The sequence below is a fragment of the Euwallacea similis genome, chromosome 1, assembly GCF_039881205.1.
Source record: "Euwallacea similis isolate ESF13 chromosome 1, ESF131.1, whole genome shotgun sequence".
Lineage (NCBI taxonomy): Eukaryota > Metazoa > Arthropoda > Insecta > Coleoptera > Curculionidae > Euwallacea > Euwallacea similis.
Window position 1 is genome coordinate 9,129,808 of NC_089609.1, and position 25,437 is coordinate 9,155,244.

At 35.1% G+C, this 25,437-nt stretch overlaps 2 protein-coding genes across 3 annotated transcripts in view; both read right to left on the minus strand.

The window, feature by feature from the left end:
• The window catches only part of LOC136410343 (rab-like protein 6), a 58,710-nt gene that overhangs the window by 29,516 nt on the left and 3,757 nt on the right, over nt 1-25,437 (minus strand). The window lies entirely within an intron of this gene.
• On the minus strand, nt 348-24,572 carry bdg (bedraggled). 2 transcript variants are annotated; one of them, XM_066392435.1, is made up of 14 exons: nt 24,356-24,572; nt 12,437-13,006; nt 12,126-12,388; nt 11,599-12,017; nt 11,329-11,545; nt 4,181-4,617; nt 3,860-4,059; nt 3,669-3,806; nt 3,393-3,615; nt 3,175-3,332; nt 2,182-2,436; nt 1,895-2,125; nt 1,635-1,835; nt 348-1,467 (listed from the first exon to the last, which is right to left on the minus strand). In XM_066392435.1, the coding sequence occupies exons 2-14, from the start codon at nt 12,992-12,994 to the stop codon at nt 793-795; spliced, it is 3,975 nt and encodes a 1,324-aa protein (XP_066248532.1). In that variant the 5' UTR covers nt 12,995-13,006; nt 24,356-24,572; the 3' UTR covers nt 348-792. The 2 variants fall into 2 exon arrangements, with proteins under 2 accessions (XP_066248532.1, XP_066248541.1); XM_066392444.1 differs by lacking the exon at nt 24,356-24,572 and having other exon boundaries at nt 12,437-13,013.

Below are 25,437 nucleotides of genomic sequence, written 5' to 3' on the forward strand. Positions count from 1 at the left end.
TGCGTGCGAAAAATTACTTTTACCTATTCTAGTAACATTACTACTTTTTACTGTTACGATTAGAGGTAAACATTTGTGTAATAATTAAAGATTTATCATTGACCGGATATCTTACATGATGGCCGAATATCAAGTGAGTCATTATTCATTTACAGCGAAGTGTGGAGTCGAGAGACTACAAAGGAAATTGAGCGTTATTAACTCTCGCGAAATCTCTATTATAGATAAAATTGAGTTAATCAGGAGTAGGATTTGATTCAGGTTTGATCAGAATCCTTTAGGGACCTCACACTCTAACATTAGAAATATGTCATGATTGGTTATTTTAGGTATAATGAGACCACAGATAGTTGATAAAAAATTTATTTGCAAACCTTACGTCCGTTAAACTTATAAATTGTTCATTTTCTTAAATAGTGAAACAAATCAATACAAAAAATAATAATCTAAAAAAAAAAACAAAGTTACACAGCCTTAAAACTAATATTGCAAACACTATGTACACTGGCAAAAATGCGCAAAACAGACTTTACTTGGTAAAGAACAATAAAATCTCTGCCTTTTCCCTCTTTGACAAATTTAAGACAAATTTTTGTCTTTGTGCTAAAATTATGAAAACAACGTTTCGATTTCTATATAATTAGGTCACCATCACACATCAATTCTCATATAGACAAAAATGTGGAAAAATGTTTTGAAAAGATAAGGAACTATCATAAAATAAATATTTATCAATTTTCTCTCAAGCATTCAACAGAATTTCATATTATTAATATAAATCTTTCACCCTAATCACTTAGATACATATATCACAGACATGGCACTGTTTTGTGCTTTATCCTCCCCCTCCTCTACCTCTACATGATCAATAACCAATGAAGTTTCGCCAATGGGAGCAGCTGCATCTACTAAAAATTCAGCGCTCAGCGACCCCACTCCATGCTCAGTAAAATCCTCCTCCTCTTTATGATCTCCGGGACTTCTCGATGGAGACCGAATTCGACTCCTCCTGAAGCTACTTCTCAAAATTGAAGCAACTTCCGCAGCGGTGAGGGCGTTGGTGGAGGCCTGCAGATTCCTCAATCTCTCCAAAGTGGACATTCTGGTGTTTCCATCCAGAGCGTCTGGCACAATATTACTGGCATTCATTTCCACGAATACAGCGTTATAATCTGGTGGAGGTGGTTGAGTTACGCTCTGGACACTGGGTCTGCTTCTAGATGTTCCAGCAGCAGAACTTCCTTCACCCAAGGCGTTGGCTATTCTGCGCATGCTGCGGTGAATACTTTGGCGTAAAAATTTTGCAAGACGGGCTCCAGTGGCTGTGGTGTAACTAGGTGGGGGGGTGTATTTAGGCGGCGGATCTTCAGATTGAACGGATGGTGAGTTGGAGTTGGCAGACGGGTTGGTGATGGGTGGGTCCTCCATGTGCTCCCCGATGGGTGGTCGGTAGAGAAGCTGGATTCTCTGTTAGGAAAAATTCAATTTAATGTCAACAATGAGAAAATCTCGCAAGATGTAACACGAAATACTAACATTAAGAGATGGATCTTCCAGCTCCTGTATAGTGAATGCATGTAAAAGGAATTCATATAAAATCGCGTGAGGGGAAAATTTTCTGGTGCAATACATACCTCCAATATATCCGAAGGGCCATTGTTCAAGTATCGATAGCTCTGTATGACAGCCACAAAGGGTATACAAAGCACAGGCAAAAGCTGCATCATCGATCCTACTTGACGGGCCCACAATGGCCAATAATCCAGAAATGGAGCGTGATGCCAAACGAACATGTCTCGGAAGTTTCCATTTTTGAACGTTGTTATGCATAAAATCTGAAATTGCCAGAAAAAAAATTAGTTACATTCTATAAGCAATTTTATAACATTATTACCATTAGAGCTACTGGAAGAATTACATTCCAAGTAAAAGATAACAATGGTGGAGCCCAACTGATAAGACAACTATGACTATTAGGAGTGAAAAGGGCAGTCACCACAGTATCACCACTATAAGGCCTACCCCTCACTAGGAATACCGCCAATATCTGCATTATTATTACTATGGTTAGCCACCATATACTACCCAGAGTGTAATCCATGAAATACACCACATAAATACCGAGCTGCAATAAAAAATTAAACATAAAAAATGTTTGGGGAAATTAATTAAAGTTAGTACCTCCGTAGCCATGGGGAGTCCCAATATGAAACCGCAAGCACAGCTGAAGAACGTAATGGTAGATTCCCATTTCTTCAAAATTTTGGGTTTGATGGCCATTATACCAGTAATGAGGCAATGCCATATTGCTAATTGCTGAGCGATGCCGAACATAATGAAAATGAAGTAAGTGAGCACCGCCCAGAATGGGGAAACTTGATCGGCGCCCATTACAGCAAAAGTTGCCGGTAGTATTTCAGTGGCCAATCGAAGAACCTGAAAGGAGACATTATCAAAAGCTTAGCCAAAATGAAAAACAAAAAACCCAACAGCGTGAAAAGAAATTGAGAATACAATATCTCTTTTAGTTTTTAAGATAACGACTCTTTTCGTCAATTTGAAAGGGTTCGTAAATTAAGGGATACTCTACTGGAATAATTATATATTAAGACCCAAAATCCATGAATCGAATTTTGAGTATAAAAATACTATAACTGTGTTTAAAAATAACTACGTTATTGGTCTTTGAAGACATGGTAGTCTCGAGTTTCGTTTACAATGCCTACAATTTTTAAAAACTGGAATTTTAAAAACCTATGTTTACAGGCTGTTTGTATAAATTATATAAGTCTATACAAACCAGGTAATAATGTCTCTTAATTTCTGCGATACACGTATATATTTTTATCTATTTTTGCAATTTTAAAATTGACGTTAAAATGAAGACGCGCCAAACTGTATTTCCAGATATCCAAGACCTCAATCGAGTTAATCAAGTTGAATATAATATAAGTATTATTGAATTCAACCGAAAAATAACACTTCGAACACAATTTTTTCTGAAAATTTCTAAAAGGACCTCTATGTACTTGCTGTCACTTTTCACATTTTGCGTATATGTTGAGGAATTACCTAAAAAATACCTCAAACCATCCATAACCTTTAATATAACTATAATATAACTATAACCCTGCACAAAATTCAAATTGGATATGCAGTTTGAATGTTCCATACCTGATATCCACTTTCATGAGCGCCATCAGAACCTGGTCGAATAACTTTTTCTCCCAATATAAAAGAATTGTGTCTCATATATCTCACTGGCGTATTTGATATTGTGGGTGGCAGCGGATCCTTTACATATCTGAGGAACTGGTACGATGATATTCGCTCTTAAAGTGAAACAAAATGAATGCAATAGTTGCATTAGTACATAGAACATTATTGCCTACCAAATGAACTAGGATAATAACTATATCCATAAGATTTGAGTATCTGAACGCAGGTGTTGGCCAAAAAGGCAACGAGCAGCAACACTGAAATGGTCATCACAGCTATCAGACTAGAGTCGCGTTGAAGCAAGTGCTTGTGCTTGTTGTGTGACGCTATTTGCATGGTAGCAGCCCCTAGGAGGCCCCAAGTAAGGAAAGTTTCTTGGGCTGCAGCTAACCAACTCTATAAACCCCCCATAATAGCACTCTATAAAAGTAAATTTTAAAAATTCTTACCCTAGAATTCAAAAAAAACTCGCCCCATGAAGTCTCGGGGAATATGATATTAACAAACTCTGGAGGCATCAGTCCCAAGATTTTAGCACAAAGCACGAAAGTACCGAAAACTGGCAGAAGTGTGAACATGTAGATAACCTGATGAAGAACACATTTAATAATTAAATCTTTATAAATAGGCTAGAAAGTACCTTTCCATAAGAGCGCAGTCCTTTGCTCAGGGAGACAAAGATGATCATCCAAATAACAGCTAAATTGAAAGCGGACTGGAATTTGATGGTTCCATATGCAACTCCGCTGGGCAGATGATACCTTTGCAACACAATTCCGCTGAAATAATCCGGTACAGTCTCCGTTAGCTTGTAGGTACCATTAATGGGCGTTTGTATATCTACAAAACCAAAACACGAAGAACGGTTATCATAAGTAAGCACCTTCAGGTGAGTTTTGGTTAGTTAATCTAATAGTAGTAACTAATTAATCAGTAAAAGTTAGTCATATAAAGATCATACCTTTTCTGTAATAAAGAAACGGCTCCGCCCACCTGTACTTATCCAGAGCCGTAATGAATGAGTCCCGAAAATACACGAACATCCATGACACGCCTATGATGCTATACAGCCCTGTAAGCGCCTGTGTAATTAGTAACGATACTCCAACCCCTTGGAACAAGGGCGATATGCGCCACATATCGATGACTCCCGTGCCCAATTGCTGCCCCAGGCATAGCTGAAGGGTGAAGAGTGGTAAGCCGAATACTAGGGATAACAGCATGAACTGGAAGATGAAATTGGCTCCAAAATGGATTGTCAGTACTGCGAAGCGGGATATGTTGAACAAGCCCAAGGTACAGCCGAGACAGGCCATCATTGAGCTCATGCTGTGGGGCCATTTGCCCAAGGGGCTTTCGGCCTCCGGGATTTCGTTGGTGCGTTGATGATCACATGACCTGAAACAGAGGGGATATGTCAGGAAACTTTTTTTAACCATTTGGAAGTGAAATCGTGATGAAATAATAGAAGCTATGAAATTTCCCTGACATTGTTTTGCCGTCGGAAAGCGACCTCACTTCCTTGGATTTCACCGTTATGGATTAGTGTCTCATTTCTCAAAGAGGGATCCTAAAACTTTAAAAAACTATTCTGCAACCAATTTTTTGGAGTACTGGATTTGGCGTATAATGATGTAATTCACGTTTCCTGTCGACACTGTACTATATTTTTTCCTACGAGTGTGTGATAAATCATCTTTACCATACGAATTTGCAAGCTAAAAAAAATGACGTGTCAGTGAGAAAAATCCTTGTGTGCAATGTTGTAGACTCAATTTTGTTCAAATTTCTGGATGCCACAATTTTCGTGTTGGTTCTTTTGTCCAGCAATTTAATTTCCCTCAACTACGATGCATCAATAAAACCATTGTATGTTCCCATATAAATTTAATGGCCGTACTAGCTATCACCTGATGCCATAATTAATTGTCAATCCAAGCGTATTGCTTGGCATTCTAACTTACCTGGCATTTCCAGCTAAATAACACGTAGCTTGGGAAAAACCTTTTTCACACAAATCGATTACTCAATTTATTCTTATTATACTTTCCAGACCGACGCACAGTGGGGTATTCCATTAAAAAACATGGACATGTGTCGAAATAAAAATTCTATAATTATTAAAAAAAGGTAGAAATGTCAGTTTTCGTTTTATCCGAAGTATCAACGCTGACGCCATTGGCTTCTAACATTTTTTTGCTACATCACTGAAAATTGGCAAATTATCAATTAAAAATTTCAACTTTTATGTCTTATTCTGCAATAATTCAAGAAATAAATTACAAAATTTTATAATTTACTTAAGGTCAGTGCGTTTAGAGTTTGTATAGAATGGTAGAAATAAAAAACTAACCAAGAACCTCTAAGAGAAACGCATTCTAAACTCAAGTTCACAATATGTTTCACATCTTAATTCTTTTCCTCATATTTTTACTTTCAATTACTATTTTAGTCAACTTGATTTTTACAAACTCAATCCGATAATTTACGTAATAATTGGTCTGTCTCATTAATCGTTACCAGAAATTTACATGTTTTGATCATTGTGTGCTCGCGCACATTTATCTCGTTAGGAAATACATACTTATTTAAATTGCTAACAAGGTTACTTATTGTTTTAATGTAAAACAAGATTTGCGTTGCTCCTACGTTTCTTTGTCCAAGAAAATTGATTTTTCAAGGGTCTAAAGTGGCTCAAATCCACAAAGCAGGCCAATGTCCAGTCACGCAATGTTTTTTCCCTAATAGAATCAATAATGCTCCACATACATTAACACTCAAGAAGTTGCACAAACATGCGAAGAAATTGTAGGTGTTTCAAAATGTCGTGCATTTTCCTGTAGGAAAAATCTTCTGGTTTCTGTGACCTCCAGGAATAATATCACGCCACCTGATCTTGTGACTTTTATACCTGCTAAACGAACAACCTACATTTGATAAACCGCTGTTTACTTCTCTTCAATGGTACTATTAAGTCATGTCAGTATTTATAGTTAAGCTGCAAAGCCCAGTTACATGTCGCAGATGGCTGACGAGAGGCACTTAAATGACCACATTAACAGTTATCGCATCTATCAACAGAAATGTAATAACATCTTCTCATGGTGTTCAAATCAATTTGTTCAACACATTAATTTTAACTTACGTTCTCAGAAACCTCCACAAGAACCTCACCCACTGCATCTTCCTCAAACGTCCTCATGCAGCATTAATTTTTCTTACTACTGGCATTTTTCTGTTAGCACGAAATCTCACAATAATTGTTGTAGTACTAACCCATGATCATTCATGGTTCATCGCGATGGTTCTTCCGTTGAAGAAATGACGTGGTACCGACACCGAGCAACATACCGTATTACGAACTCTATAGCAAATAATAACAAAGTCGGTGCACCAAACAAATCGGGTACTACCTACTATGGTTGGGTGGAGGAAACTAACCGTTATGAGATCGGTGACCCGGTATTCCACTATTCCAATGTTTTTCTCTTGTTTTCGATTAGAGTGGTTATTGGTGGTTTTTTACGTCATTTCAAATTGGGGCAAAAAGAAACGAATGCAAATTTCTTCGAAAAGTTAACATTTTCTGAAACTCAAGGAAATGCCTCTAGGCATGCAGCTAGCAACACTATTCTTTGCTTTTGTTTTCAAAATAATGTATTAGTTTGATAATGCATGACACATTTGTCTAAGTTCTAAGGCCATGTTACTAGGTGGCAATTTTAGTTTCGACCTATAAATTTTATTTGGAGTTTCATAAACTTTATGATACTGCCAGATAAATCTGCAGGTACTAGAGTTTTCGTTATTCAAGTGATCAAAAATGGGGTGATAATTAGGGCCTTCGAGAGAACTTCCAATAACTATTAATGTGCCACTATACAAGACCAACTAAAAGTATTTTTTTGTAAAAAATAATGGCTAACAGTGCATATTTCTTTTGTTAAAAAAAATCACAATCCTAAATGAATGACGGCACTGCCACATATCTAGCTACATTGCCAAATCTAGAGAAGTGCTGGAGTTTGAGGGAATTCCTGGCCCATCCTTCAATGGAATGAACAATCAAAATAATTTTTTCCTAAGAAATTTTCTTTCAGATAAAACCAACCAGAGAGCCTTTCATTTTTGCTTAAAAAATATTAAGATCCTTATATGAATAACACATCTGTCAAAGATCTGGCCATATTGCCCACCCCACAGAAATGTTGTAAATTTAGATTTCCTTCTCTTGATGGATTTTTTGGGAATGTCGAAAATTAAAACGACCGATCTAATTTTATCCCCAAAGTTCCAAAAAGCCAAAAAGTAAAAGATCCACAGAGGTGATGCAACTTGAGAGACACAATGGCTCATTTTTGATGGTATTTTAAGCCTATTTTTGAGAAAATAAAAACACAAAGAGGTAGTGATATTCTTATATGGATGGTGCAACTATCAGGATCTATTTAGCTATTTTGTTAAAAACACAGATTTGCTGGAATTTGCTTTCCCTTAGGTAGTATTCGACATAAAAGGCCAATTTTTGATAAAGCCCTAAAATAAAATTGTCAACACTGCGTTGTTTTTGTTGAAAAAAGTATTAAATAAAAAGAAGTTGCAAAATAGATTGAATGCAAAGTAGTAAATAGTAAAAAAAAATAGATTATTTTAAACATTAAAACTCAATTTTTGAGAAATGAAAACGACAACAAAAAAGCCTTCACCTTCCTTAAGGATGAAACAGTTATGTTTTTGATTCCGAAATCCTTTCAAATGAATGTTTGAATAGGATCTGGCCCATTGGCAAATATTTATCTTTGTACACAGGTTTTAAATATTCTAATGTTGCTAGTAATATTTATAAAAAGATTTTACTATAATATTCAACTTAGCTTGCATTTGCTAGACAATCTGCGCAATGCAGAATTAAGTGAAATTGGCACCATATTAGTTTATGAGTAAAAGGAGGACAAAAAGGAGAGTAATGTGACGAAAAAAGACGAAAATTTAAAAGTAAAACTTAAATCTCAGTTCCATTCATCCAACCATCGTCATGCTCAAACACTGCTCGACGTTCCTCATTGCAGAAAAGTAGTAGTTACAAATGTGGTTTTCAACACTCTTTGCATCAATTACACATTTCCTAACTTTACGTCTGGTTGCATCCATTCCAAACCCTTATGTCAAGGCTGTATAATTACAAGATCGAGTTTCAGACAATCATATTCTGCCGATATCATCTTACAACACTCTATGGTCATGTCACGTAACGAACATTGGTGGTTTAAACCTTGAAAAGCTGAAATAATGAACGAGATACTAATGTGTAAAGTCACTGAAGCGTTTCTTTTATGTTAAGCAACAGTAATACTGTGTGACTACAGCTTTAATATTGTCACCAAAGCGTCAAATCAATACGAAAAATGTCAAAAGGGAACAAAATTCCAAATCTTCCTGCTCCAGTAAATGTTTCTCCAACTATAAATGTTTATACCCACTTAAACAATAAAGAAACCCTAAAGAGCAACCCTTTCAAAAGTTTTTTAGGTACGCCTACCTTCTATCGGGGATTCTATATGGAGCTGTCAAACTTCAAATGTTGAAAGTTATAGAAGCGAATAGCGCTGATAAAAAAGCGAGACGTAGGACTGAAAGAAATATAAAACTTGCAGAGGAAAAACATCTAACTGCTGAAAAGAGTTTGAAGCAAATTGTGGAAATATTCTTTCCGCCCCGTAAGTTGAAGACTCTAAGGGAATTTGATGATGTTAGGGAAGAATTACTGCAGATGAAATAAGTACTACATTGTTAGGCAAAAAATTATCGATAATTTCACACTTTCTGTGCGGATTAGCGATGAAATTGTCAGCCATTGTTTTACTAGTGATTTTGATTCACTATCAGATTGGAAACATGCGATGAAAGCATGTTTTTTTTTTCAAGAATAAAACTTGAGAAAGTTGGTTTGCGGAGGTGAAATTAAGGCGACGTAATGAAAAAAAAGTTCTATGATTTGATCTCAAAGTCAGTTAAATATTTACCGTATAGAGCAATTGTGTGTTTCCAAAACCAATGAACTAACCTAACGTATTAAATCAGGTGTTAGTTTGGTTTGATAAATAAATTAAATTGTTAAATCATTAGTAACAGAAGTAGGTTAAAACCTACCGGAGAGGATAGACTGAGAATTGCATTCATTGAGAAGGGCTGCTTCCAGGGAGGCAAAGTGTCAATAAGTCACATAAGCACCAACATCTGAAGACAAGGAAAAGAGACAATTAAGTAGAGTCGTTTACCTAACATCCAGATTCATGTTCTGGATTCTGCTAGAAGTAGCTCCCATTTACTATATATTATACTATACCACATTAATTATTAATGACGCGTATTGCGCTGTAACCTCTGAGGTGAAAAACAATTTTTGTACCATTGTGGATGGTAATTAGAGCGAACAATTAAGCAATTTTCTTCGGCCGGCAGATATTTGCCTTAATCATTTCACCACCTACTTTCATTTATAATGATTTAAGTAATTTGAAAAATGGTTTCCAGAGATAAAACGATGTAGACGGCAGTTAACGAGGCAGACTTCTGAATAGTAAGTAGTAAGTGGTGATTATCACATACAAACTCTCTGCTTCCATCTTATCATTTTTGTATTTAAATCATTCGGTCCTCTGTCTCGCCACAGTTTTGAAATAATTGCTGGAAACTAGAATCTGGCACACCCTGTATTATAGGCATTCTAATACGGTGAAAAATTAAGCGAAGAACATTAAGCAGTAAACTTAAATAAAACCATTTGTTCATATACCATGTTTGGATTTGTGACCTAGTTCGATGTTAAATTGCCAGATGGCGGCACATTAAATAAGAGACTAAGCAGTTCGTATAAATTTTGGTGTTAAATAGCTCCTAAACCTATTGGCCGATTTGAATATTTTTTTATTTAATTGTAGGTCAATTCTTTAAGAATCGCATCATGTCTGTCCCTATTTAGAGAAGGTCTATTATCATTGCATACTGAGGGAAACAAATATACAGTGAGTTTTTCGTAAATATTGGGCCTCTTAAGGTTTATTGTAGAGAGTTAAAATTGGAACATATTAAATCACATTTGAGACACATTTCTTACTAATATTTTATTTTTTGGTCGACTTCGATATCTGTGATAATAAAGAAGTTATGGACTACTGGACAAAATAACGTATTTTTCCTCGTTTAAATCGCATTATTTTTATACATATTGCAAGTGGGCTTCGACATTTAATTTCATTTAATTCAACATTTAATGCGACTGTTGTTAAGGGAGATGTTATTTGGAGATGACAATTCTCCCATTTACTAATAATACTTTAATATAATTTTCTTGTGAATTCAAAAGTGTCCTTGACCTCATTTGCATTAACCCTAAAATACAAAGGTATCGTAAATATTACAACGCTCGATTTTCTTTGTCTGAATTCGTAAGGTTCCGTTTGATCCTGAGTCGCCTAACTTTCAGCACTTTCCTGATTATTACAAAGCAGAACATCGACGAAATAGTATCTTGGTAGGTAATTGTTTCATGAGTGGTGTGAGCGTCGTAAATTTACGACCCATTAGTATTAACGTGTGATAAAAACACATTAGTATTCTAGAGTTAAATGTAAAACGAGTCAAATGTCTACTTGCAATAAATTAAGAAAATAACATTAACTTAAACAAAACAAAAAAACATTCATTTTGTCTGGGGATTCGCAAACCCTTTCTTATGAGCGACATCAAAGTGAACTAAAAAAAGAAATGTTAGCAAAAAATGTGCCTCGAATATGATTCAAAATACAAAAATTTTTAGGCATTTTAGGCAATAATCTACAGGAATCTCCAAAATTTAGGAGAAAAGGTATGTTTGTTTCAACCGGTATGCAATAATAATGCTCTTTTGCTAAAAATCCAGCAATACGGTGTAATTCACAAAAAAGTGACTTTCTCAATAAAAGGATAACGAACATTAGACAATAGATGTAGAAGTCAATTACCATCAAAGTTGTGGTATATTTCCAGTGGTGCGATAATTTTCTTCAACAATTTATATTATAAAATGTTCACTCGAATTTTTAAAATCACCGTACAAGAGCAACTCACCGTCTTTGAGTATTATTGTTCGCTGACTCCTCCACCTCATTATTTGCTGCGTCTAAAGGCATGCGGCCTAGAGTTCCACCACCACTAGAATCCGCACTGGTACCACTGGAAGACACACTTCTACCTCTCCTAGAACGTGACGATTCCGAACTGCTCCTCGTCCTGGAATTTGATTGATGAGACTCTGTGTTTCTTGACCTTGCCCTTGATGTCCGTCCTGAAGACACAGATATTATATTACATTTACTAAACTTCATTGAACTAACTTACCACTTGAGCGGGTCAATGGTGGCAGCCTCGAAGGAGCGCTCACAGGCCTCACCACCGTCCCAGCCTCCAATTGACCTCCGCTGTCCTCAATGCTAACAGCGACTGCTTCAGCTCTATCCACGTTGGGTAGAGTGAGTTGTTGAAGTCTTCGCATTGAACTCCGCAACCAAGTACTCCTGCCAGTACCGCACGGTTCCGATGATACCGTTTCGTGCAGGTCTGAAGAACTGCCTGCACCACTTTGTCTGCGTAGTGGTTCAACAATGACCGTTCCAGTACAGCAATCGGCAGATGCATGGGCATGACGTTGGCGATTTACGTCGTCATCGGACAATGGGTAGCTTTTTGGGGCGGTGGACCCAGCTGAGGCGGACGTCCGGACGAGGGTGGATGTAGAGGGCTCGTTCATGGACTTCCGTCTGAAATTTATACAGGTGTTAACGAAAAATGATAAAAACTCTCCTTTGGCTTGCAGTGTATTAATTTGTGTTGGTATTACGGAGATTTTAGATGTTCAATTTTCGCACCTAATTAGCCGCGACCTTTCTTCCTTGCCCAAGTTTACAGAATTGCTTCTAAGTGCTCGTTTCCTTTGCGTCAGCTGGGCGGGTAAGGCACACGCCGAGGAGGGTCTAGGCAATTGCTCATGTACCATGAAATTACCATTGTTTTCGGTGTCGACGTAGCCCCGATTCACGATCCCGGCGGCCACAAACTTCCGGTAGTTTTCCTCTATTTGTCTTAGTTTGCTGCGCGCCAGTTCCTCATCAAATTCTTCTTCCTGCTCCACCTTAAAAACCTTATGAATTTCCTATCCGTACGTTTATTTGAAACTCACCTTAGTAGCATCCTCACTGGAATCCAAAGAGTCGTCAGAAGCACTGGATTCGGAGTCATCGATGGCGTCATGAAGATAGTTATCCAAATCTCCTAGACATTCTTCAATGACATATTGAGTAGCATCATCTAAGCCATGAAGTGAGTTCCCATTGGCCACATCTTCACACTCTTCTAAAGTGGCATTGAGCAAATCATCCAAATTCTTCAATACTAGCAAAGCCTCGAAATTATCGGCTGGTAATGTATTTCTCTCATCAGCATTTCCATTATCATCAACCCTCTGACAAACATCCAGAAAATCATCGCATTCTACTTCCTCCCCATCGAGACTATCTCTGTCATACTCATCTATGTTAATGAGAATATCTTCAACATCCACACTCTCTCTTCTAGAGCGTGGAGTTTTGCCGTTGCACTGAGTTAAGAGCTTTTGCTCAAGTGCCGGAAGCTCTGTGTCTATGAGATTGTCAGTTTCGTAAGTTTCTGTAGCTGCAACTTGGGCTGGAAGCACGGATGGAGGTCCCACGTGAAAGTCGATTAAGTCATTCGAGGACATGTTGGAGCAGTCCTGAAATAGACAAGTAACATCCTTGAGTTTCTAAACCGAGGATATAAATTTTGCATTACTTTAATAACCTGGATTGTACGGGAAAATCGTAATTGCAAATACGTCGTCTTCGGGTCGTAAATAATTTATTAGGTTAGTTCGGGTTAAAAATCTTGTTGTTTGTGTTCCCGCGTATAGAACAATGAGCGTTTTCGATGTAGAGGTCATTAATAATAATTTGGACAGGGTTGATTCATCGTTTCATTCAAGTTAATCTACCTAATACAAGATACGGAGGTCATATTTATACCCATTTTCGCGATTTTCAGAGTGTCTCTAAATTTAAGGGTGCCTGAAAGTACATAACTCCATAAATACTCTAATCGGACAATACGGATTCTGTGTAGGAATGAGTTAATGAATGAAGATGGCTGGAGGCACAAGAAGTGCCTTTGCCAAGTATATGCCTCACGGGAAGGAGGAATTGTTTTTAAAAAATTCTCAAATTAATCATCTTTGTTAGCTCGATAAGCTTTCACAAACCGTGTAATTTGTAATATCATTTTTATTAAAATTTTTCAAACTGCATTTTCAAGGCTGCAGGGTTTCAAATGATTCAAGTTTAAATTAGAATTCATATCAATAGAATAGAGCGGATAACGGCACTTATAAAATATAAAAATCATCTTACAAATTTTCAATGCTCAGCAACTTCTAGAAAATGATGAAGGAATTTTGAAAGTTTTTGAAAAACTTTTAAAGCTATTAAGCGAATTTTTAAATATTTCTTGGAGTGATTAAGAACTTTATGATGCGAGAGACCAGCGAGGCTTTTGAAATCTTCTATAAACTCTTTTTAGCAGCTTGGCAATTTCAAAGTAATTTGCTTTTATTGAAAGGTACTCATAAATTAATGCACTAATTTCATCCTCAATCAACTCTCTTCATCATCAACCATAACAGCAAGGAAAAACAATATTATGACGGCGCCTTAAGACTGGTGCCACCTGTAGATCTAACCCGACTCTTCATGTCTCATAATTTAATAACAGAATGACACGCAACGATCAAGTTGATATTGTGTAGTAATATTTTTTTGGCGCCATTATCATGGTAAAAACAACTCCTCTCTCTAATTTAACAAAAATATCTACCTAATTGGAAAGAAGGAATCTCCACTAGGTAAAAGCACACCTGATGACTCTTAATGCAGAAATTTGGTAAGATCACGATTGAGATAAAAATGTTCAATTCCGGAACTAATCAGATTAACTTACGAAATACGTTATGCATTAATGTCACGCTCTGTGAATTGAATCTTTAGCTTATACAATACCTGTAAAATGTTAATATTATTACACCTAATAATGGGTTTTTAAATTATTTTTGCTCGACGAGGAGTGTCTGTAGCTCGAACATTTCCTATCTTGACTCAAAATTAGTGAAACGGTATAATTATGTGTGGGTCCCTATTATTTGTAGTTAATTTGTCTCAATTGAGGCAACAATTATAACCGTAAAATTCACAGACAACGGGGCCACTACAGGAGACAATGAGGTAAAGATCTTATGAATCAGATAAATATTTCAAGGCTGTCGGAGAAAATCAATCCTAAGCATGAATTTCCTGCATCATTGTCATTATACCATCGATACAGTCGATTAATTCATTGAATTAAAAGGAACCGTTAGTGTCACATCACACTCAATCAGTGTCAGGCACCTTGACCTCCATTAAATCTGAGAAAACTTCTGGAAAAGATATAAATAAGTAATTTTTTGCGTGGTACCCTCTATGGTGGATGCACTGAAATTGGAAAAAAGGGACTAATTCAGATTTAATACGTTCCTATATATTTATTTATTGCAACAGACAGTCGTTCCTTTAATTGTCCAACGCGAATTGTTAAGCTGAGTCGTGATGAGAAAACAAAAGGGGTGTCCCATCCGACATTTATTGTTAACATAAAATTTGAATATGGAACGTGATGAGCAACACTGCAAGTTAAACAACTGGAGAAGAATTTGCATTGGTAATGACGTAAATTTTTTCTCTTCAGACTCATCAATAATAATAGAACATTTAAAACGCGTCTAAATTTAGATTTTAAACAATAATTTTGTTGTTTTTTATTCGTGATTTTATACGTTTTTGAATTTAAATTGAAGATGATTTCAATTTAATACATGCTTAAAAGTGTGTCACCTTAAAAATAGAACTAATAGTCAACAAAGGTCTCTCACATTGTTGTTCATGCAAATTATAGTTAGTTTATATTCCCAGACAACAGGTTGTTTGTACAACTTCACTGTTTCAGTGTTATTGGCCGTAAATTTGTCAGAATACATTCCTCCTTACGTCCTTGACTAATAAGAGTGTAAAAACACACATGATAATCCAGTCAGTTGCATTCTTAAATTCTTTTAAATTTTTCCAAATAATCCGAAAAATGTTGGTAAAAAATAAATCGCATTTTAAAGTAAATAGTTGGTGTGCAAACTATTAATTAAATCGATTCGATTCGCAAGTAATGAATTGTGAAACTTTAAAACTGTTGCAAATTCCATTGCCAATAACTACAGATTTCGCGATTGGGAGAAAGATCAATATACACGAACGTAAATTGTTATAAATTAAAGTCTAAATTAAACGCCATAAATGAAAAATGCTTCTCAATGTACCTATGATACATGACACAATATATTGGCAGACAATACTCCTCGACTTTACCATTATGTGACTGCAGACTAAAGCTTAGGAGAAAAAGTATTCATGAAACCACGATATGAAATTGTAATGGGGAAGGTATATGACCTCGTTTAAAGTGTATGAAGGCGTCTATTGATTATTCCGACGGTTTATTATGTGGGCATGATAGCCCTAAAAACGTAATTTTGGTTTCTCTTAATTAAGAAGAGCCTAGAGAAACTTTTTTTTTATTAATATTAAAACAAAGACATTTTGATTGCTTGAACTCGCATCGATGCTGTTAGTCTTGTGTTCACAAATCTAAACAAACGAGGTACATGCCCGTTCAGTGACCTAAAAATGTTTCTATTATTAGGTTTTAGAAGCTTTCATCTTTAGAAATGTATCTATCCTATATTGACAGCAACTTTTGTAATTTAAGTACAAATTATTTTCAGGGGGCGAAAAAACGAAGTCATAGAAATTAAAATGAAGAATGATTGCATCGGGAAGTGATAAAATAAGAAAACTCATCAATAATGTAAGTGTTTCTATAATTGTAAGTTAAAATTGTAAAAAAGTTATTAAATGAAACTGACTAGGAAACTACCAGAAAAACTGGCAACATGATGATATTCTTTCGTATTCCGACAGTACATTTTATTTGCCAATAATGTCAAAAATGACCAGCACCTGCTCAACAAAAACCATTTTCGTGTCTGCCCTATTTTTTTAACCTCGAATTGATTTTTTTCTTTGAGAGCGGAAATTAACCATCAAATTTGTGCAGCCAAATTTTACAGACTTTCCCCAGGACTATACGTTAGTTTTGTTGCGTGTAAATTCATCACTACACGTCTCTATTTCACATCTCGAATTTTTCAATTTTAAGTTTAGTGGAAATATCTTTTTGATGCCTTATCTAGCTGGTTTGAAAACTGCGTTCATATAGACTCCCAAAACTCCGTTCTTTTTTTCAAATTAAGCATCCTATGTATGGACCACTAATTTCCAAATTCTAGAAGTCAGTGCCATCAATTCGTTGATACGTGCTCAAATATTTATTTCTTCCATCTTCCGTAGGTAGTTATTCGATTTTTTTCATGAAACGCCCTATAGATATTTTATAAGCAAAACATTTATGGACCACATTTGTTACTTGAATTTAGTTATTCCTCAAGTAGTTTTGAGGCTTGGATCTCCCCCGTTTTCCCTGGATTTCCGGTTTTTTAGGTAAATTTTGCATAATATCTAGGAGCTTTAGCAGCTTAGCCATGATCATTTATGTATAAAAAAGTTATGATTTCATATTGCTTGGTTGCTCCATTTTCAAGGAAAGTATGCTCTAGGTAAACTTATCAGCACTTTAACAAATTAGGTCCCCAGTCCTTATTTTCCTTAGAGCCAAATAATTAATGTGCTATTAGCTTTAATTTCAAACGAATTTCCATAGAAATGTTGCTTTAAATTAAGCATTGGTTATATGTATGTGTCGGAATAGCGTTTGATGCGTTTTCCATTTTATAGGAAAGGTATCTCTTTAAAAGTCAAAGAATGAAAAGACAGACTAGCGAATTCACTACCCCACGACCGATCTTCTGCTCGTCAATCTATTAACTGCCTGTTCTTTGTCCCTGTTGTCTTAACTTTTCCAGTTCTGGTGAGTCCTTCAGAACCGTGGGAAAAGTACCTGCTAGTCCCTATTACAAAGGAACCAATAGTTTAGTGTCACCCAAATAATTAGCACACATGGCCACTTAAGAGCGTCGTGGTATTAGTGACATCGCTCGACAATGCTTCTTCTTAAGAAAGCTGTCAGCCTGCCCTACATCTTATTGTCTCTTCTAATATTACACTTACAGAACTAAAAAAAACTAATAAATCTCCGACATATGTATATTTTAAGTGGTTAATAGAAATTAGCTTAATATCAAGGTTAACCACACATTAATAATTTGACCCTTAGGGCCAATAGGTCAAAGTTCTGACAATTTTATCTAAAAAATTTTCCATGGAGACCAAGAAAGGTAACTGCTCCAAAGCAGTTATCTGCACTTATTTCTTCGGTTATTCGAAAACCACATCTTCTTTGTGAAGTTACCTGACTTTGATGTTTCGACATTTAGAGTCTTTAGTTCAATAAACTGAAAAGATTACCTGAAAAATAATTTTAATGAATTTAGTTGAAACCACGAAACTAACCAATACTCTATCTGTATTTCAACTTTTCGATGGGTATAATGCTTTTGATAAAGTTGTCACAACTTTGATCTATTACCCCTTAGAATATTCAAACTTTTCAGACAAGAGTATTTAAATAAATCTAAATTTTAAAACTGATTTTGCGGATAATATCTAGTTACTGGTCATATTATCTAAGTTTTTAAACAAAAGACGTAACAACTCGGAAGGCAAATGACCAAATATGAAATTAATGTCTTGTCAGCATAAGGACCAATAATGTACCTGTATTCGACGTGTTCATTTTTTGCGATTGATATGTTTTATTTATTATAACGCGCCATGATATTGTGAGTAGGACAATTCATGTTTAGTTATTGTTCGTATAATTTTTGTAAAAGATTTGTGCCTACAAAACAACCGAAAGCCTTTTAAAAAGCTGGGTCTTCATTGTGCTTTAGTTAATTAATGTAATAAGGCTATTGAAGATTCGTTTTTACAGAAGTTAGTAATTTTTTATTTTAATAGCGTCGAGTGCTTATGATTTCAAGGTAGATAAAGTGTTTTTTATGTGTGGTTTCATGAATGTTTTTCAACTCGAATTATTAAAAAGTAGTTTTTTCGGCATTTCTGATAAACATTCAAGTTCTTAGCTTATTTTATTCTAAATTGAGAGTGCCAAGTTATAATTAATTATACAACTGTCGCGACTGTTAAAGTGACAAGCGGGAATTTAGTGGATGACCTGTAATGACCACTGTTTATTTGTTTTATCATGGTGGTATTTGAGCAGAATAACTTTTTTGGCTTTTTCAATTCAAGAAAATATATCATCGTCTTTAATTAAACTAATTAAGCAAGCTTTTGTATTTAGGGGTTTTAGAGGCGACAAATCGATCAATCTATATTTTTATTATGTGGATATATCAACGTAAGAATACTCAATACATATAATACGTTAATATTAAATTCAAAAATGCACTTTTCACTGTGCAGTGCAACTTAGTTGACCCAAAAATTTTATCAAAAAGTGAGGTGCAGTAATTAAATAATCTTTTCTATATTTCTAGTAGGTTAATATTTTTACAGATTCTTTTTATCCGACATAAGTTAAAAATTTCTATTATGCATTCCCAAAATCAAGTTAACATCAGACAGTTCGTGCCTTGATATGATGTCTTGGCACGATATTACCAGTTAGTTTTGCTGTTGTAATTTGTTCACAAGTGACAAGGTTTGGGCCTAAATATACATATGCAGCTTATAAATGACACCTTCCATATTCCATATTCCATATACAGGGTGTTTCCTAACTACGTGTAAAAAATTTAAAGGCGTAATCCTCGACTGATTTTGAGTCAAAAAAGTTTAATAAACATATGTCCGCAAATGCCTTGTTTCCAAGATACAGGGTGTTGAAATGTGACAAGAAAAAGAGATTTTATTTCCAAAATGACTCAATTTGGGTGTTTGAATTTTAGAAAAGACAATTTTTTGGGAGAATGCTTTAATGATTAATTATAAGAATTGCTGAAAATGACCACCATTACTCATAATGCACGCTTCCATCCTTCTTGTTAATGATTGTCTCACTCTCTCGAAAACTCCTGGTGTGTTGCGTATCGTTTCACATCCGGTAATTATACGTTCCTGAAGTTGATCTAGAGTGTTTATTGGGACAGCATAGACAAGTCTCTTCAGATCAACCCAAAAGTAGAAGTCCAGAGGATTACAATCCGGGGACCTTGCTGGCCACGACTGATTAGGCTCTGGGACACCTCTGCCTATCCATTTATTTGGAAAAGTTGCATTTAAGTGCTCGCGGACGCGTAAAGAAAAATGTGCTGGCGCACCGTCATGCATAAACCACATTTGAAGCCTCTGTGCAATAGGTACTTCTTCCAGTAAAACTGATAAAGTATTTTGCAAAAAATTTAAATATGTTTCTCCATTAAGATGATGCGGCAAAAAGTAGGGTCCAATCAAATAATCTCCAACTATACCGGCCCATACATTTAGAGAAAATTGATGTTGGAACCGCTCGTCCACAATTGAATGAGGATTTTCATCAGCCCAAATGTGATTATTGTGGAAGTTGATAATTGCACTTCTGGAAAACGTCGCTTCATCTGTGAACAATACACGAGAAAGGAATTGTGGATCTAATGCAACTTTTTGTAGGATCAATTGACTAAACTGAATACGTGGAGGATAATCTTGAGGTAACAAGGCTTGTACTCTTTGTATGTGGTACGGGTAAAGTTGTTGCTCTTTTAAAACAGTCCACACTACTTTATGACTAATATTTAAAACGGCAGCTATTTTACGAGTACTCGTTCCGGGGTTTTCTTCAATACGTCTTAAGATTTCTTCCTCCACTTCTGGTGTTCGACGTGTTATTGGCTTTCCTCCTCCTGGAGTTTTCAAAAGAGATCCTGTATCACAAAGACGTTGAAAGAGGTTTTTAAAGGTTTGGTGGTTGGGAGCTTGGTGGTTTGGAAACCTTTCCATGTAAATGCGCCTCGCTGCCAAACACTTACCATCAGCAAGGCCGTGAACAAAAACCATATTGGCCATTTCTTGATTAGTGTAATTAAGCATTTGAAAAATTTTCAAAACTGAGGTATAATCTGATTTTTGGGACACAGAACTAAATTCTTTCACTTTAGAGAGTAAAACACCAAAATAACACTGACTATCTTGTTTATAGTAGTGGAAGTAGCAAAAAAAAAAAACAATAAACAAATTAGTAAATACCACCAAACCTTTAGAAACCTTTAAAACCTTTTTCAACGGCTTTCAGTCAACACCCTGTATCTTGGAAACAAGGCATTTGCGGACATATGTTTATTAAACTTTTTTGACTCAAAATCAGTCGAGAATTACGCCTTTAAATTTTTTACACGTAGTTAGGAAACACCCTGTATATATATACTATATATATATATATAGTATATATATAACATATACGTATATATCGCGTTGGTCAGTATGTGAATTGCACCATCCTAACAAGTTTTATTGTACCCTTTAAAAAATTTCTGAGGTTTCCGAATCACATCAAAAGCATTGAAAATTCTTCCAGTTAATTCTTCAACATTTATTACTGGTTATCACTTTGAACATTTATTGTAATTAGATAGTATTAAAAGCAATGTTAGAAAAATCTCAGATTTTCTTAAAAAAAGCGTTTGAAATCGATATCATAATAATTGTTATTTTTCTGGACAACCGTTCAATTTAGGGTATTTTACTAAGAGTACCTTTTTTATGCAGAATTGATTGGTCTTTAAAATTCTTGAACTCTTTTACCGATAAATCTAAATTTAAAAACGTTTTGGGTGAAAATATGTAATGATACACTTATAACTAGCGCCTTCTATAATGCACAAAATTTTAATTACGTCCATCAAATTTATCGGATTTAGAAACAAAGGTACACCGATTTTCATTTCAATAGTTACAGTAGTTTTAAAGTAAACTAAAAAAAAGAATAAAAAAAGTTTAACTTTAACACCCTGTATCTCAGAAATGACGGGTCTTAGGACAGTCGTTTATTAAGTAAACTATACTTATTTTTCAGTAATCTATTACCTGTATCGATTTGTCACCACAGTTCCGAAACACCCTATATATATGTATATATGAATATTAATACACCACCGCATGCACAAGTGAATAAGGTAAATTAATATCGGCAAGGAATTTTTAATTTAGATTAGCACATCCATTGATAAACATCATTTAACCATGTATATCTTCCTCGTAAGTACGACACAGTATCATCCTTGAACGGTCGTAGTTATGTAGCTATACTCGTAGTAGTTCCGCTCTGCTGATGAGGTATTTGAAACGATTAATAAGAGCAAATATTGATTTTTATCATTAAGCAGCCTGTGATTAAGATTTCGGTGTTTTCAAGGAAAACCACAGTCTAATACCTCAGATATATGTAAGTCAATACCCACGTGAATTAGTTTTCAATCAATTACGTGTTGATCTATGATATTTTCCTGCATGCCCTTGATGCCTACGCCCGGTAAACACATAAATACCTATCATGTTTCCTAGTTGCATATAACTCTACAAGAATTTTGAATAAAGTTGAAAATTGCCTCATATTATTAGGAGATTTACATATGCTTGGTTTCAAGGGTTTCCCTGGAAATGATGTCATGGCAAAAACAAAACCACACAAGACTTTTTGGTAGCTTTCAACACATAGATCTTCTCATATTGTAGTTTATATGAGGTTGGGTTATTAGGTATAGACACTGACCTGACTAGCCGAAAAATGTGGGTTACTCGTATCAGCTTATTGGGTTTCTTTATGACTCATTAGGAACGGAGTCGACCTAGAAACAACCGTCATTGTTATTATTTTTATTGTAGAACATTTTTAAACAAACAATGACTGTTTTTCATATTCCAACGTACCTTCGTTAATGAAAGCTTTTTAAGTGATAAAAACAAAACATAGAGGCATTTGAAAGTTGAGCGAATTTAGTGCACCACTATCAAGTCGTGGGATTGTAGTTTTATATAGGAAAAGCGTGTCAATGGGAACAATGGTAACGTGTGGGTGTATTGAAATTGCTCCCATGACAATTTATTTTTAGCTTATGAAGTGATTATAAAATTTTTGAAACTTCAAAGAGTCATTTAAGTTAAAGAATAATCAGAAATATAATCTACAGAATCACGTAATCATGGGCCTATGAAATTAAAATTGCATCGATTCAATCTATTTCCAAGTACGCGGTCGAGCTAGTAATTGACCGAAACCATGAAAAATTTCGCCCTATTTCATAAAAAACTGTATGATTATCCATCGCATCATGTCTGAGAGAAAATAAATACCAAATTTTTTTATAATCCCACATCTTTAGACATAAATCTTGATCGATTTTCAATATATGGGGGTTTTCCGAGGGAATCGCCAAAATCTAAAATCAATTTACTTGTAGAATTATGAAATCGATTATATACCGGGTGTTCCCTTCAAATTTTGTAGACATTTATTGACCTCAATTATTTGCCGATTTAGGTGTTTTAAGGGCCGACATTAACTCCGTTAGTGACGGAGTAGAATTTGAAGAATTGAGGCTTAAGGTAAATAGTAGAAGGTATTAAAGATGTAAGCGAAATGTTTTATTTAGTTCATTACAGAGAAGGGCTTACTTTTTTGCTAAGAGATAAATTCCGGCAAGTAATTTTATGAAATTCGATTAACGTATTTTGTATATAGTTTTTTCTGAGTTAAAACTATGACTCCCAAATTCCCAGAAATATACAGGAAGACGTTAGGTCACTACTTAGTAACCATTTCGACTAAAAATAACGTAAGGCATGTCAAAAACTCCTATTAAAAAGCATGGAAAATGCACTATTATTAATCCTCCTATAATTTGAAAATCAATAAAGATGGGTATAGGATTTTCTATAGATAAATTGACTTTAACGAGTAGTAAATTTAAAAAATCGTATAATATATAGTGCTATATTTAAGAAGAAGTAGAGTTTTAGCGCTTCAAACGTGTTAAAATAATTATTTATGTAACCAGTTTTGACCCCATGACTGAAATTACTTGAAATCAGATAAATATAGTTAAATACGTGAGAGTAAACATATCAAGGTATTGTTTTTCGTGGCTGATAGGTTCAAAGTATTTAATAATATCCAAGGTCTCTAATAGAAAAAAATGAAGTTTCCATATCTTACACGAATATCAAAAACCTCCATTAAAGAGCATAGCAAACGTATTCTTTAAATTCCTTCCTCCTAAAAACACATTTTTAAATCATAAACATCAGAAAGATCAAAATTGACACAGATAGATATTCTGTACCTCAGGGGTAAACTGTACTAAATCCAATTTCTCTCGAATATGAATTTTCTATACTCAGTCATTTAATGTTAAATGTTATTGGAGTCACATTCGATAGAAATTTGACTTACTACAGTTTACCCCTGAGGTACAGATATAGAATAGTGTATTAAGAAAAAGTTCCGTATGATTGATGGTTTCAGAACAACGCCATAATATACGCGGTGTTGCATGAGAAAAATTCGAGTTTCCAATACTTAAAGAGCATCAAGATTAATACTCTGTTTAGCCAACGTATGTACCTTATTTTAATGAAATATAGCAAAGTCTTTGTTAAATAGTAATAGTGTCAATTAGAAATATACTTCTTATTCTCACAGATGTTCTTATTTTTTTCAGATTTAATAGCAAATTTCGACGATTCGAGAATAGCTCTGCTATGCCATAATACCTATTTTTCTTTCCTTGACCAACAATGCCCTTTATTCGAAATTTGGTGACTCACCAAATATACTTATACTTTCAGCCTTTCAGCACGGCTGTTGCCTTAGCTACGCGTGTGAATGGTAACAGTTACTATACACACACCCCATTTTACACCCAATAATAATAATTATGAAATGCATTATGTATTTTAGGTTTATATTATTTTCTCGTTAAACAAAAACTTACATTAAAAAACCAAAATTCCTCGAAAGAGTTGTTGAAAACGGTCAAAAATCAAAACCCAGATGAACACTCTTGCAAAGTTCCTGCACTCTAATGGTGCAGTCACCAATAGAAAATGTGGGAAAACTACTTTTTTCAAAGTTTTCTTGTAATCAAACGCAATCACGCGAAACTCGAAGGTTTTCGAACGATTTTACCTCAGCTGGCAACCGAGTCTCCGATACTGAAAATCATGTAAACGAAAGACTCGCCTGTAATAAAGTTGAACAACGCGCACTGGGGGAAATAAACAATCTTGGTGGGACATAAATCTAAACAAAATGCATCAGTAATCATCTCGTTATCACTTATCACGAACGAAAAAAAAACATTCTTTAAGTCTAATTATCCGGTTTTCAAAATATTTCTTCTTGAAGTTGAAGCACATATTTAAAGCGATTTATTTATTTTAAAAAAGACATCTCGAGTAACGATAACACATAACTTTGTCCTAATACGCAGAGTACATGACCCTCTGTCCTCTATATAAGTTAACTAAAGGTTAACGTTTGGCATCATTGGGGAAACTGGCTCTTGTCCGTTTTCTTCGTTGGTCCGACCGTGAACCCCGCAAGAGCTGAGGCCTAAGGCGGTACCGCATGGGTTTCTTTTAAGGCCTGGGTGCTTTGATGGAGGTGCAAGAATTTTTGACACGGAAGCGTTTCTCAGGACGTTGTTCTATAGCCTTGAAGATATGGATTTCTTTTGTATTGACACCTTCAATACTCGATAAAATAACCATTTCAATATTACCTTTTGAGTGATGACTCATATACTTAAATACATATATATTTTCATTTACTAAGAAACAAGTAAATTTGTAACAACATGGCAACATCTGTTCGTTCATAAAAACAGTCGTATACAAGTTTAAAATAGTGGTGGTGAGATTCAGGTTAGTGATGAAATATAGGTAAATACCTATATACCATTTGCAGAATGTCTATTTTCTGTTTTTTTTTATTTTTACGTCATGAGTCTTTGAACCAGATTGCCCTTTTGCCCACAGATATTGAACAAATTCCATTGAAAATATGCCGGTACAC

Bases quoted from the DNA above. Each gene is read 5' to 3' on its own strand.
- bdg (XM_066392435.1), bottom strand. From the start codon at position 12,994: ATGTCCTCGAATGACTTAATCGACTTTCACGTGGGACCTCCATCCGTG. The intron at 11,546-11,598 runs GTAAGTTAGTTC...CTGTGTCTTCAG, and splicing joins ACCATTGACCCGCTCAAGTG to GACGGACATCAAGGGCAAGG. The intron at 4,618-11,328 runs GTGAGTTGCTCT...CCTCTGTTTCAG, and splicing joins AACAATAATACTCAAAGACG to GTCATGTGATCATCAACGCA.